Source organism: Carassius gibelio, chromosome A20 (genome assembly GCF_023724105.1).
Source record: "Carassius gibelio isolate Cgi1373 ecotype wild population from Czech Republic chromosome A20, carGib1.2-hapl.c, whole genome shotgun sequence".
NCBI lineage: Eukaryota > Metazoa > Chordata > Actinopteri > Cypriniformes > Cyprinidae > Carassius > Carassius gibelio.
Genome location: NC_068390.1, coordinates 25,942,916 through 25,957,579, shown reverse-complemented (window position 1 = coordinate 25,957,579; position 14,664 = coordinate 25,942,916). Strand labels below are relative to the sequence as shown.

At 36.3% G+C, this 14,664-nt stretch overlaps 2 protein-coding genes and 1 long non-coding RNA gene across 4 annotated transcripts in view; 2 read left to right on the top strand and 1 right to left on the bottom strand.

Moving 5' to 3' along the window:
- The window catches only part of LOC127939023 (protein eva-1 homolog A-like), a 36,050-nt gene extending 32,789 nt beyond the window's left edge, over window positions 1–3,261 (top strand). For both annotated transcript variants that reach the window (XM_052536001.1, XM_052536003.1), the window contains 2 exons: window positions 277–426; window positions 588–3,261. In XM_052536001.1, the coding sequence (XP_052391961.1) occupies window positions 277–426; window positions 588–964 (527 nt within the window). In that variant the 3' untranslated portion in view covers window positions 965–3,261. The remainder of the gene's footprint in view (window positions 1–276; window positions 427–587) is intronic.
- Window positions 3,262–3,353: 92 nt separating this feature from the next.
- efhc1 (EF-hand domain (C-terminal) containing 1) lies at window positions 3,354–14,632 on the top strand. The gene is made up of 10 exons (XM_052536000.1): window positions 3,354–3,543; window positions 3,801–4,025; window positions 4,485–4,772; window positions 10,372–10,524; window positions 10,617–10,809; window positions 11,510–11,730; window positions 12,520–12,660; window positions 13,077–13,290; window positions 13,367–13,519; window positions 14,096–14,632. The coding sequence occupies exons 1-10, from the start codon at window positions 3,481–3,483 to the stop codon at window positions 14,131–14,133; spliced, it is 1,689 nt and encodes a 562-aa protein (XP_052391960.1). The 5' UTR covers window positions 3,354–3,480; the 3' UTR covers window positions 14,134–14,632.
- Window positions 7,611–9,847, bottom strand: LOC127939024 (uncharacterized). The gene is made up of 3 exons (XR_008148866.1): window positions 9,631–9,847; window positions 9,420–9,514; window positions 7,611–7,796 (listed from the first exon to the last, which is right to left on the bottom strand). It is a non-coding gene; the product is annotated as an uncharacterized LOC127939024 (long non-coding RNA).
- Window positions 14,633–14,664: the final 32 nt, after the last annotated feature.

Below are 14,664 nucleotides of genomic sequence, written 5' to 3'. Positions count from 1 at the left end.
AGCACATCTCCATTCACAATTACAATATAGTGTATACTTTTATGTAGAAAATTTCATATTGGTCGTGCCACACCGCAATCCTTTCTGATTGAGCTTTTCCTTTAACACCACATACAGGAACTGTTTATGAATTATTGATTGTAAATCCAACTTATTCTTTTGTTTATTGTCAGACATGGAAGCTTAGGGCAAAATATTAGCTTTCGGTTTTGTAAAGATCTCACGATGAAGGTTGGTTCACACAAGGGCGTGATGATTGAATGCATTTGATCTCAGGGAGGTCGACGCGAGGACGGAGTTCTGGTCCGGTTCTAGAAGAGACGGATCAGTCTGGAGAACGTGATCCGAACCCAACCATCTCCACCGTGATCCGACCAGCCATGGCCCTCATCAGCAGCATGCTGACGGCCTACACCTACATCACAGGTGACACCAACTCACTGAGCAACCCACAGCTATTCCCAATTCACTTCCAATTTGTCATGTAGACTACTGTACAGAAGTTAAAATTGACCCAGAACATAATAGAAAGTTTAAGAAAGGATCCGTTTTGACTTCATGTTGTCTGTTTTCTCTCTCCATCCCAGAGCACCCGGAGCGGTGTGCGCTGTATTTCATGTGTGGCATCTGTGGGGGTCTGTTCCTCACACTCTTTGCACTGGTGGTTCAGATTTCCTGTCGTACGGACTGTAAGCCTCGTCAAGCCGTCGCTAAGAAGCCCCCTAGCTCCGAGGACCCTGACAGCAACACCTCTGACTCTGATTCAGACTGGGACACGAGCTCGGACCTCTCGGCCCGACGGCAGCGACGCTTCGCGCGCACGCTCAACACAAACGTCTTCATGTCAGCGGAGGAGCTGGAGCGAGCACAGAGATTGGAGGAGAGAGAGCGCATCATACGGGAAATCTGGATGAACGGACAGCCGGACGTCCCAGGAACCCGCAGCCTGAATCGCTACTACTAGAGCACCGCCTCTGATCGAGGTCATCCAGACGGGAAGCTACTAACAGAGTCATCACACAGTCTGTATTTTGCAGTGGAAATAAGCTCTTCGTTCAGGCACAGATTATCTGTAAGCTTCAATACGCAGAGGTGAAAGGTCAAAGCTGCGTTCAGACAAGTTGGATTTGGGAGTATTCTTTCTTGATGTCTTGAAGTTGGAGATTAATTTTCCTTACTGAAGCTAAGGCTCATGGGAGATGTTGTTCAGCTGAAAGCTGGCTCTACGAGTCTATAGGCAGCTCTGAGAGGTGTGATAAGCTCTAAGCACTGTGATTGGTCCTTCACTCCGCCTGTCAAACAGTGAGGACCGCCTTCTGTAGGAAGAGACTTGTGCAAATGAAGTGCCTTCCAGTTTGATCTGACATATACAGTACACATATACAGTACAGTGGGTCTTAAAATATCCCAATGTGAATGCATTAGGAAGCAAATATAACAAATCAAGCTGCAAGTGATGCTGGAGCTTCACATTTCTGCATCGTTTCAAAGTGGCACAATGCATTTTTTGATTTCACTTTACAATAAGGTTCCTTTTATACGGGAACTGACAATGAAAAATACTTCTAAAGCATTTATTAATCTCAGTTAATGTTCATTTGAGTTTTAACATACATTTTCATTTAAGTTCTATCTGTTTATTAATGGTAGCTGAGGTATGGAAGCCCATTTCCACCACTGGCCAAAAAAAAGTTACTAGCACTGATCTGTAATAGAGAATTTATCATTATTTTGATCAGTTGGTAATCTTACAAATAAGTCTTATTTTTATTTTTTCTTTCAGTTTTGATTTATTTCACATTTCTGACTTCCCTTCTCAGAATTGTGAGTTTATATCTCAAAAGTCTTACTGTATATTTCACAGTTCTCACAGAATTGTGAGATTAAATTTGCAATTACCTTTTTTTTCTGTGATGGAAACAAGCTTCCATAAACATGAACATAACTAAAGTTAACAAAGATTAATAAATACTGTAACAAATGTATTGCACATTGTTAGTTAATGCATTAATGGGACCTTTTTGTAAAATGTTACCAATTGTTTAACACTAGGTCATTTCATTATCATCATTTAAAACTTAACAGGCTTCTTTTCTTTGAAAAAATAAATAAATAAATAAATAAATAATGCAGCTTGATATTTGATCATCAAATGCAATGACATACATGCATTTTTAAGGGTGACTTATGCTTCCAAATATTTTGGGATATTTTATATACATATATGCTGTAAAATCATTTCAGCCTTTATGAAATCTATTTTGATATTTAAATAATTTTGATACCACTATTTTTTGGATGAAATATTTTTTTATACTGTGTCAAAGCTTGCCTGATTGCTCAGGGATGCAATCCAAGTGTTCTGTGTATAATCTTATATTCTTTAAGTGGATGAGAGACACATTCAGACATTCTTGCATACAATAGATGCAACTTTGACCTCAAAGAGGTTCTTATAGGATCATGATGGACATCAGCGTTGTGCCTTAAACACAAGACACGTCTGTCAACAGAGTTCATCACTCAATGACTTTAAGCAGTGCGTTCTGATTACTAACTCTGGTCAATGTGTTTCAGTTTCTGTTACATGATATTGAGTGCTTAGAACTAGTGTTGATGATACAAAACCATAAATAACTCACTTTATATAACTAATCGTGGCTATAATGAGTGTGAAGCACTTTGGGGGCCAAGTTAATGGAATTATTTGAAGAAGAAAGTGGCCGAAATTAGTCTCAATTCACACCTTTAATAGAAATGTCCATTAAAACATTTAAGACATTTAATGACCTATTTTTAAACATTTCAGAAAATGTATTGATCTATTAATATTCATTAACATTCTTACAAATCTTTAAGCAATGCCTAAAAGTAGAGGTCTCTAAATAGTATTTAAAAAATATGCAGAATTTAATATAATACTATTTTGGAAAGTAGTTTATCATGTAGTTCCCTACCTCTATATGAAACCTTTATTTTTAAGAGCCCATTGCCACACTGAGATCCTTTAATATGTGATAAGGTTTTTTTTTTTTTTTTTTTAAACATTGTAATGCGTATGTGGATGTTTGTTTTTGAGCTCTTCAATATTGTAAAGCAGCTGGATGTTTGTGTTGTAAGCACTCTCTCAGACTTGTTTTGTTTTCCAGTAATATTTCAGCATGGTTTTATAGGAATATCAGCTCGTGTACAGAGCAGCAGGACCTGTGGGAGGTTTTGTTTTGGTTGTTATGGAGCATTAAATAAACTGCATTAAATGAACTGAACGTTTAGCGCCGCCTGTTGATGATTGAGCCACAAGACACGTGGAAGGAATTGTTTACATCACCATGACAACCGCCAGTGTTTGGTGTCTCCGTGGAGACCGTTATAAATAAATCTCCTTAGGGAAGCACAGCAGTCCCACGAGAGAACAACTTCACTTATTTTATTTACTTCTATCTTTAATTAATGTAAAGCTAGATTATATTAAAAGCCATAATGTCAATAAATACTAGACACGGGCTTCCTTTCCTGCCAGGAAACTCATTTCGGGATTTAACGGTGAGAAGCTTTAACCTGTAACGTTAGGCCTTGTTCTTTTTTTTTCTTTTTTCTTTTTTAATTAAGCTGCATTATTAAACCTTCATAAATGCTTTTTAAGACAAATTTGAGATTTTTGTTGTGAATTAACGAATTATAAGTTAATTTGTTTTTCTTTTATTCATTCTTTAAATCTATATATTTTACAGATTATCAAATATAATTAAAGGCTATTGTATATTGATCCATAATTTCGTGATTTCTGTGCTGTCATCCAGAAATCCGCTTTCCACAGAGCTCAGACTCTGGATTTTAAGAACGGTTACGCTCTGCCCCGGCGGCCCGCGGTCGGTACCGGACAAGATCCGCTGCTGTCGGTGAACATCAGTCACAGCGAGAGGAACCAGCTGATCAGAGACATCCCGAACCTGACCTACGGGACCGACACACACCGACCCCCGCCGCTCAGCTTCATACCGGCCCACGCTGCTTACGACAAGAAGGTGACACTATCTGTCTGTCTGTCTGTCTGTCTATCCGATCTGTCTGTCTTTCTGTATGTCTCTCTCTTTTGTCTGTCTGTCTGTCTCTTGTCTGTCTGTCGTCTGTCTCTTGTCTGTCTGTCGTCTGTCTCTCTTTTGTCTGTCTGTCTCTTGTCTGTCTGTCGTTTGTCTCTCTTTTTTCTGTCGTCTGTCTGTCTCTTGTCTGTCTGTCGTCTGACTCTCTTTTGTCTGTCTGTCTGTCTGTCTGTCTGTCATCTGTCTGTATATCCATTGATCTAGTATTCTGTATATTCAAGTATTTTCCGTATATCCATCAATCTATCATTCTGTCTCTATCTAACATTCTATCTATCTATCTACCCATCGTTCTATCATTCTACCATTCGATCTGTCTCTGTATCGATATCTCTCTCTCATTAAATCAGAACCATCCTCTCACCTTTACCCTTTGACCTTCAGGTGCTGCGTTTCTATGGTTACTTCCGGCAGGAAGTGTTGCACTCCCCGGATGAGCACTTCCGCATCCGTCCGGTGGTGATTTATTATCACCTGGAGGACGACAGCATGTGTGTGACCGAGCCTCCGGTGGAAAACTCTGGAATTCCTCAGGGAAAGCTGATCAAACGTCAGAGGCTGCCCAAAAACCAGCGCGGAGATCTGTACCACTGGAAAGACCTCAACGTGGGGATAGACATGAGCTTGTTTGGAACGGTCTACAGGATAACACACTGCGATGGCTTCACACAGGTGCACACACACACGCACACACACACACACACACAGATTCTACACTGTAAAAAGTTTAACTATTATTTACTCAATTTTTTTGGTTAAACATTTTTACACTCAAAAAAATTGAGTAAATTTTAAAGCTGTGAAATCAATGAAATATACTGTTTAAATTGAGTAATTGTCAGTAAAAAAATTAAGTAAATCTGAATAACTTAATTACTTTATATGAGAAATAAAATTAATTAGATATAATCAAAATTATAAAACACCACAACTGTAATTCTATGTAAAATAAACAAAAAATATTGAGTAGATATAATTGAAATATTGGATTAAATTTAACCAAAAAAATGTGCTACGTTTACTACATGTAAAAGTGAATTTAACTTAATATTGGACAATAAATTATCAAAATGTTGCATTCACTTTTTTTTTTACACTATTTACCCTTTACAATTAATATAATAAAACCAAATAAAGAAAGAAACACATTTTTTATTGAAAATTTATTTGTCAATTAAACATAAGACAAAGTCTAAAATCAACCTTTGAAACATTTTATCCATTTTAATATTCCAGTAAATTGCAAAAATTAAAACTGTAAAGTAGCCATAAGGGAAATGATTAAACCTTATGAAAAATTTCATCCATCTTAGTATTCAAGTAGATTACATGTAAAATACAATAGCCGTAAGAGAAATGACATCTTACTTTGTTCCTGGTGCATACCAGCCATTTGCAGTCACACTCAACATTAAACCATAAAAAAAATAAAAGCAACACTTACATCAATATTAAAGGAATAGTTCATCTAAAAAGATGATGTTGTCATAATGTACTCGCCCCGGGTTGTCCCAAATCTGTACGAATTTCTTTCTTGTGTTGAACACAAAAGATATTTTAATGAATGTTGGTTAACAGATAGTTGAAAGTTGCCATTGACTTCCATGGTAGGAAAAAAAAAAAGTATACTATGCAAAGTCAATGGCAACCTTTAACTGCATTAACCAACACTCTTTAATACTTGGCTGAATGTCACGTCACTTCACTTAAAATATCTTTTGTGTTCAACAGAAGAAAGAAACTCGTACAGGTTTGGGACAAATTGAGGGAGAGTAAATTATGACAAAATCATCTTTTTGGGTGAACTATATCTTCAACAGAATTAATCCGATAACAGAAACACTTCCATCAGGAATACCCATTCTGTGGGATGATCATGAACCACTACTATGCAAGAAGATAATTTTTTAACCTCTGAACATTAACAGAGTTTTGGAGGATCCAGCTCAAGAAACAGTTTTTGGAACAACTCAAGTGAGTACAGGTCCTTCTCAAAAAATTTGCATATTGTGATGAAGTTCATTATTTTCCGTAATGTAATGATAAAAATTAAACTTTCATATATTTTAGATTCATTGCACACCAACTGAAATATTTCAGGTCTTTTATTGTTTTAATACTGATGCTTTTGGCATACAGCTCATGAAAACCCAAAATTCCTATCTCAAAAAATTAGCATATCATGAAAAGGTTCTCTAAACGAGCTATTAACCTAATCATCCGAATCAACTAATTAACTCTAAACACCTGCAAAAGATTCCTGAGAATTTTGAAAACTCCCAGCCTGGTTCATTACTCAAAACCGCAATCATGGGTAAGACTGCCGACCTGACTGCTGTCCAGAAGGCCATCATTGACACCCTCAAGCGAGAGGGTAAGACACAGAAAGAAATTTCTGAATGAATAGGCTGTTCCCAGAGTGCTGTATCAAGGCACCACAGTGGGAAGTCTGATGGAAGGAAAAAGTGTGGCAAAAAACGCTGCAAAACGAGAAAAGGTGACCGGACCCTGAGGAAGATTGTAGAGAAGGACGATTCCAGACCTTGGGGGACCTGCGGGAGCAGTGGACTGAGTCTGGAGTAGAAACATCCAGAGCCACCGTGCACAGGCGCGTGCAGGAAATGGGCTACAGAGAAGCAGCACTGGACTGTTGCTCAGTGGTCCTAAGTACTTTTTTCGGATGAAAGCCAATTTTGCATGTCATTCGGAAATCAAGGTGCCAGAGTCTGGAGGAAGACTGGGGAGAAGGAAATGCCAAAATGCCTGAAGTCCAGTGTCAAGTACCCACAGTCAGTGATGGTCTGGGGTGCCATGTCAGCTGCTGGTGTTGGTCCACTGTGTTTTATCAAGGGCAGGGTCAATGCAGCTAGTTATCAGGAGATTTTGGAGCACTTCATGCTTCCATCTGCTGAAAAGCTTTATGGAGATGATTTCGTTTTTTAGCACGACCTGGCACCTGCTCACAGTGCCAAAACCACTGGTAAATGGTTTACTGACCATGGTATTACTGTGCTCAATTGGCCTGCCAACTCTCCTGACCTGAACCCCATAGTGAATCTGTGGGATATTGTGAAGAGAAAGTTGAGAGATGCAAGACCCAACACTCTGGATGAGCTTAAGGCCGCTATCGGAGCATCCTGGGCCTCCATAACACCTCAGCAGTGCCACAGACTGATTGCCTCCATGCCACGCCGCACTGAAGCAGTCATTTCTGCAAAAGGATTCCCGACCAAGTATTGAGTGCATAACTGAACATAATTATTTGAAGGTTGACTTTTTTTTGTATTAAAAACACTTTTCTTTTATTGGTCAGATGAAATAAGCTAATTTTTTGAGATAGGAATTTTGGGTTTTCATGAGCTGTATGCCAAAAGCATCAGTATTTAAACAATAAAAGACCTGAAATATTTCAGTTGGTGTGCAATGAATCTAAAATATATGAAAATTTAATTTTTATCATTATATTATGGAAAATAATGAACTTTATCACAATATGCTAAATTTTGGAGAAGGACCTGTATTTGTGGGTCTTGGGATATCTCAAATCCAATGTGACTCCCAAAAGATGGCAGCAGGCTCTGCTGTGATTCCCAAGATTACATCGCTGACTGCCCCATCATTGTTCCGAAGGATGTAGATTTTTATGACCTCCTCTGCCAACTCTGCTTGTACGAAGATGGGTAGATCAGCTGAACCCTACAGGCAAATTTTAAAGATAACTGGTTAGAGCTAACATTCAAACCTGAATGTTACAAGAAAGTGACAAATACACAAAACAAATAGCACCTGAAGAAGCAAACATTCTGTTGGACCATATGATAGGTAAAATCTCAAACAAAGTTTACTAGGGGGAGGAGTTGCAAAAATTAACAGCATTCTTCTTAACAACAAGACAGGTTAATTTTCTACATAGGGACATTTATTTTTAACAATAAACCTAAAAGAAAAATGAAAAGAGACCAACTGCGAGCTTCTATGCTGTAAATCAATGCTATAGGCTTTTATTGAGGTCCGCATTATTTCAACCAATTTCTTTATAAACATGTTTAATATTTAAGTAAAATGACTAATGGTTTTGAAACAAAAAAAGCTTGTTTAATTGCACTACTTGAAAAAAATATGCATTGCATTAACCCTCACACTCAACCCTTAACCCTCTAAATAATTATGTGGCTTAGTAAATAATACAGTAATATTTAACTTTATTAACTTAATAAAATCTCTGCATAGTTTACTTGATTATACAAAAGATGGCTTTCCTGTAGCTCAAACAGTAGAGCATCGGCGCTAGCAAAAATTGATAAAATTGTAAATGTGTACCTCGAAATGCAATGTAAGTTGCTTTGGAAAAAAGCGTCTGCCAAATGCATAAATGTAAACATATTAACTGACTAAAAATACAACAGTTTATTTTATCTAAAATATACAGTTATATTTTATTTTTTCCACTAAAACAATTTAGTATTTGACTAACAAATTGTTCATTTATAATACACATAATATATTTGTGAAATTTCTATCAAACTATTTAAGGATGGAAAATTAAACTGATCTGTTTCAGGGAACAAAAATATTACTTAATTCAAATCAAAATGAATATATTTAAACACACTCTTAAGAAATTTAGTAAGTTTACTCAATTAAAACAACGTACCCCTCACCCAGCCTCGGCTGTCCTTCAATACCCACCAGGTCTGGATTTGTTACATTAAAAAGCTTAATGTTTTCAAACTTTTGACCGATATTGTATGTGATAAGTTTCAGTGTACTAGAATGATTTTACAACGGAGCAGGCCTTAAACTGGCTGACTCCCTATAGTGGGAGCTGATTAAAACGCACCAGTCTATGTTATGTCCACGCCATTTTAAATACTTTTGCATGGCGTATTTGTAGTGGTGATTTAAGAGCTCATACTTGAGTTCATGTAGTAATTATGATGTTTTACAAAAACATGACAGCTTTTTACAAGACAGAATGTTGTCATTTTAAAGTTCATAAATGATGTGTTCCCTTTTGACAAGCCACTGACCCCAAAGGGGAACCTGTACAAAATCGTTTTCCATTGGGCATGTATAGTTGCTGGACCACGGTTACACTTATCGTTAGACTTTCAAATGGCGGTTGAAATAAACGGTGATCCAAATAGTACGAACGTTAGCGTTAAAACGTTAAAAAAAAAACGAAAATACATATGGCTGCCCCACTAACTAACTTAGAAAACTACACTGTTATGTACACGTACACACGGTCAATGTTTAATAAACTTTTGAATACATTATTGCAAATATACATAGTTATAAAATGACTATGTTACTTACAGGAAATTCGAGTAATGCTGTTCACGTCGTAGCTGAGAAAAGCAGTCCTTCAGTGACAGGTGCCTCTTGCTTGAGCCGCGAAACTTGTTAAACTTCTTAAGATGACGCAAAACACAAACAAAATTGTTAGGAAATCCTTAATAATTAACTTCTGAATTAAACATTACAAACATAATTAGTATTAACTAGCTGGATAAATTACATAACGTACCACAATATGAGAGGAGTGCGGGCCTTGCCGTTGCTGAGGAAAGCCGTCCTTCAGGTGACTTCGATTAAGCTACGAAACTTGTTGAATATGACGTAAAATACAAAGACAATTGTTAGGAAATGCTTAATAATTATTAACTTTTTAATAAAGTGTTACAAACGTAAGTAGGATTAGCTGACTAACGTTACTTACCAGGAGTTGTGAGGTGTATGGCTAGTAGTCGACGTCGCTGCTGAGGAAAGCAGATTTTTTTTTTCTGCGGAGCTGCACACGTGATCACTTTAGCCGCGAAATTTACTCAATTTATTTAAACTGTCATTTATTTAGCTGGAACTTTATTTAGGAAAATTGGTAGGAAATACTTAATAATTTTAGTTTCTAAAACAGATCAGTACAAGTAAATAATTATCAAATATTTCTATTAGAATTCACCAGAAATATTGAAGGTATATTAAAAATATAATTAGTTAGTTAAATACTTATTTATTTTCATTACATAAACTTAAATAATATATGTAAATTTTAGAGAAATTATTTGTTGGATTTTTAATTATTATTTTTAATCTGACCCACTCAAAATATCACTTAAATGATTTCAAAAGATTTTATTAAGTTAATATAGCTCTTTATTTTTGTGAAATTTACTAAGCCACTGAATTATTTTTTACAGTGTACTAGAATGCTGCTTCTGATGGGTTTGGTTTGATATATGTGTGTGTGTGTGTGTGTGTGTGTGTGTAGGACTTCATGGAGAGTCAGGGAATAGAACTAAATGAGTCAGAGTCTATTCCCAATGATCCGTACACCATCCAGAGAGTTCAGGCTCAACAAACCCACATCACACCTTACGACCACAATCATCAGCTGGAGCGCTTCCTCGCCCTGGATCGACAGGTAAACACACACACAGACACACACACACACACACACACACACAAATGAATGCATTTAAAGTCTTTCCCTGGTCATTTCTCTGCTGTCTCCAGGTGCTGCGTTTCTATGCGCTCTGGGACGACTCGGACTCTCTCTACGGGGAGAAACGGCCTGTAATGCTGCATTACTATCTGGTGGACGATTCGGTGGACATCTGCGAACATCACGAGGCCAACAGCGGCCGGGACCCGTTCCCAGTGCTGCTCCACAGACAGAAGGTTCCCAAACACATCAAATCATCCTGCGGTGAGATTTCAACACGAGACAAACCTGCTTCAGTTTTGGTGCTTTTTATGTTAACTGGAGCTTGGACACACTAAATCAGTGGATCCCAAATTTTGTCAGCCAAACCCCTTTGATGGGAAATTTTTATTTTATTTTATTTTATTTATGGCTGCACAACTTGGCCAAGTGTATTACATGTATTTTAATATATATATATATATATATATATATATATATATATATATATATATATATATATATATATATATATTTATATTTAAAATATACATATTATCTTACATCACAAGTTACCGATGTTTATGGCTTGACTATATTTGACTCTATTTATTTTAATTAAATCCCAGTCTTTTTGATAATGCCACTGAGCTATATCACATTTTGACAAATTTTGCAGCCATAAATAAGTACATTGATAAAAATAAAATAATCAATGAAAAAATATAAAAGACCGCACAGTTAAAAATAAAGGAACAAAATCATGAATAAAGGAGGAAAAAGTAAAACAAAAACGAATTCAGGATTAATTGTATTTGCTTTAGCAATTTGTTTATTCCTTTACTTATTTTCTTGTAATTATATTTCTTTATTTTTAATTTTCGCAGGTTTGTTTCCTGATAGCCTACATTTATATTCCATTTGGGCATAGTCAAAGGACATAATCAATAGATTAATGCTGAATCCTCTCTTCTTCTCGACGCAGAGCCGTTCCCCAGCTGTGTTCTGGAAGTTTCTCCTCAAGACGTGGAGGAGTATTTCTCTCCTGGAGACTTCAGGGTCGGTGAGGAGGTCACGCTGATGGGGAGGCGCTTCCTGCTCTATGACTGTGACGACTTCACCCGGAAATACTATGAGCAGAATCACCCCGACATCCTGCTCAAACCACTTACTGTAGACACCAGAACACAGCAAGACATCACGAAGGTCAGAGAATCACTCTTGATTGGGCTAATATCACATCTCACCTTAGTAAAAATGTATTTTCTTTACATGCAAAATTATTATTCTTTTTTGTCATTTTATATGATCAATCTTCCACTTTCCACAAGCGATGGTCTGAATGATTCATTAGCAATCTAGAAAATACATTTCTAGAAAATAACAAAAAGTTACACACAGGGTTAGAAATGATTGCAAGCCTTATAAAATCAATATTAAAATTTTAATGTTAATAGCAAATTGTATTATTTAATATTTTTGTAATTACTAGAAAATAACTAAATGTTCCAAATGTTATTAAGAGGGTTGAATTTTTTTTAAAGCCTTATATGAAATAAATGTTACATTATTTTTAATGTTGATAACAAACAAATTAATGTTTTTTTAAATTAATTTCTAGAAAGCAACACATTTTCTCAATGTCAATAGCAGGAGAGTAACAAATGGCAAGCCTTATTTAATTGTTACATTTTAAATGATAATACATTTTTATTTTTAATAATATCATTTATGTTCTAGAAAATAACAAAATGTTTCAAATGTTGGTAACAGGGCTGGAAAAATGGCAAAACTTACATAAAATATAAAACAGATGTTTTCTCTATAACCTCATTTTTGATTTACTGAAGAAGAAAGCAAAAAAGCATATTTTGCACCATGTTTGTGGAATAAGAGCCCTATATTTTCCAAGCCGCCTGTTTGTGAGGTACATGATGTGTAAATGTTCATCCAGATATTGGGTCTGTCCCTGTGTTTTCTGATCCTGTCCCGCAGGTGATTCCGCCGTATAACGGCTTCGGTTCGCTGGAGGACTCGTTACAGAACTGTCTGTCCCTGATTCCTGAACCGCCCAAGAAAGACGTGATCAAACTGCTGGAGAACGACAACAAAGTCCTGCGTTACATGGCAAGGCTGGTGAGAGTACAGCTCATTTGGATCATTCCTTTACTGAATATTGCGCTACAACAACACAAGCAGGTAAACAGTATCTGGAGTACTCCATTCTGATTGGTCAGTTGCGGGTGCCGTCACTCTTCCACACCAAACCAGTGCTACTTTCATGTCTCGTATTACATGTCATCAAAACCAATTCAATCGATGAGTTTTGGCCTATATAATGCATCATCCCTGCACAGCTTTATTGCTTTGTAAATGTAATGAACTCTTCTTTATTTAATTTAAGATAATATACAAGTAAAATAAAAAATAAAAATATTTGTGTATTTGTTTATGTGGTAAGTAGCTTCAGCTCATGTCCAGTTCTATTCACACTGTCGGTTTATTCTGCACTGACTCTACATTCGTCCTTACAACATTCTCGTCTGCCACAGGATTCCCAGAATTCCCTGGATGAGGGCAGACGCTTCATTCTGTCTTACTACCTGTCTGATGACATGATCAGCGTCTTTGAGAGATCAACACGTAATTCCGGCATCATTGGAGGAAAATTCCTAGAGAAGACTCGTGTCCCAAAACCAGGAAGCTCTGTGGAAAACCCAGAATACTTCGGTCCTGCAGACTTCTATATTGGAGCGACTGTGGAGGGTATTGAGCAGTGACATCACATCCTGGGAATAATCCCTCTCCTGTTTTCTCATGCTGTTCTGTTCTTTCTCTGCAGTGTTTGGCCATCGGTTTGTCCTGATGGATGCTGATCGTTACGTGTTGAGTTATCTGGAGTCACTGTCCCATCACATCCCTGAACACACTCTCTCTTCACTGAGACAGAAGTTTGGGGTCAGTAAAACCTCAGACCAGGAGGAACAACATGAAGGTAAAACATGAAGCATAAAAATAAAGGTTCTTTATCAGCTTTGATGGTTCCATGAAGAGCCTTTAACAATAAAAGGTTCTTTAGAGCATTCAAATATTTTTATCTTAAGTACTGTTCACAAAAGATTCTTTGGGGGAATCAAAAATTGATCTTTCAAGGCATCACTAAGAATATCCTGATTTCGCCATATGGCAAACTATATATTGTTAAATACATTTTTAGAAATATATTTGCTAAAAAATATATGTAAATATTTTTATTCTACCAATAGATTTTTGGAAGTATATTTTAAATATATAAATAAATATAAAATATCCATCCATGTTTGCATTTAATGTAGGCTACTGTAAGATTGGAAAAGTTTTTCTTTCCCCTGGAACACATTCGAAAATATATTTTGGTATACATTTTTTTTTTCTCATTGAACTCACACCATATATTTAAAATATATTTTGTCCAGAAAAAAAATGCTGTATGGGTTGGATCCTTTATTTTAAGTGCACAGCCTTCAGTTGCATAGCCAAGATCCTGGGAAATGGAGCATTCATGATTGTGTTTCTGTGCTTGTCTTCACAGCTGAGACTGATGGAGCTGCGGTCGTCCTCCAGAACTGAGATCTGCTCTATAATGCTTCCCATCATCACAAGAGAACAACATAAATACTTTTTTTTTTTTTTTCTCTTTCGTGTTTGTTCTTTTTGACGTTGAGATTTTTCATGTATTGTGGTGTTAATGTGCAATAAAGAGCATAACTATCTTTTACTTATGAACATTAAGGCTGGAAAAAATTAAAAAATAATAAATATTGAGGTAAAATTTATGGTCTTACATGCAAATCTTTTTTGTGTGTGTACAATTACAGGTTTAGATGTCTGATTAGATATTATCCTACATAAGGATGCCTTGTACAATACAACAAATGAAAAACCTTGAACTGGAGATTTTTCTGAATGAGTGTATATTCATCAGATGCGCGATGCATAAACGCTAAGACGCTTACAAGTTAGTCATCTAGAAGAATGTGAATTCTTAAAACTTTTTCTAAAATGTTCTTGAGTATTCTTTTGAACTAAAGTAAATAATATTTCAGAAAATGAAATGACAGTTTAAAAGAAATGTATTTTCAAAAATATTTTGTGAATCCA

What these genes read in the sequence shown, in the direction of transcription:
- efhc1 (XM_052536000.1), top strand. Translation starts at nt 3,481, where the DNA reads ATGTCAATAAATACTAGACACGGGCTTCCTTTCCTGCCAGGAAACTCA. An exon ending in ACTCATTTCGGGATTTAACG is followed by an intron (nt 3,544 to 3,800) that starts GTGAGAAGCTTT and finishes GCTGTCATCCAG; the next exon opens with AAATCCGCTTTCCACAGAGC. An exon ending in TATTGGAGCGACTGTGGAGG is followed by an intron (nt 13,291 to 13,366) that starts GTATTGAGCAGT and finishes CTTTCTCTGCAG; the next exon opens with TGTTTGGCCATCGGTTTGTC.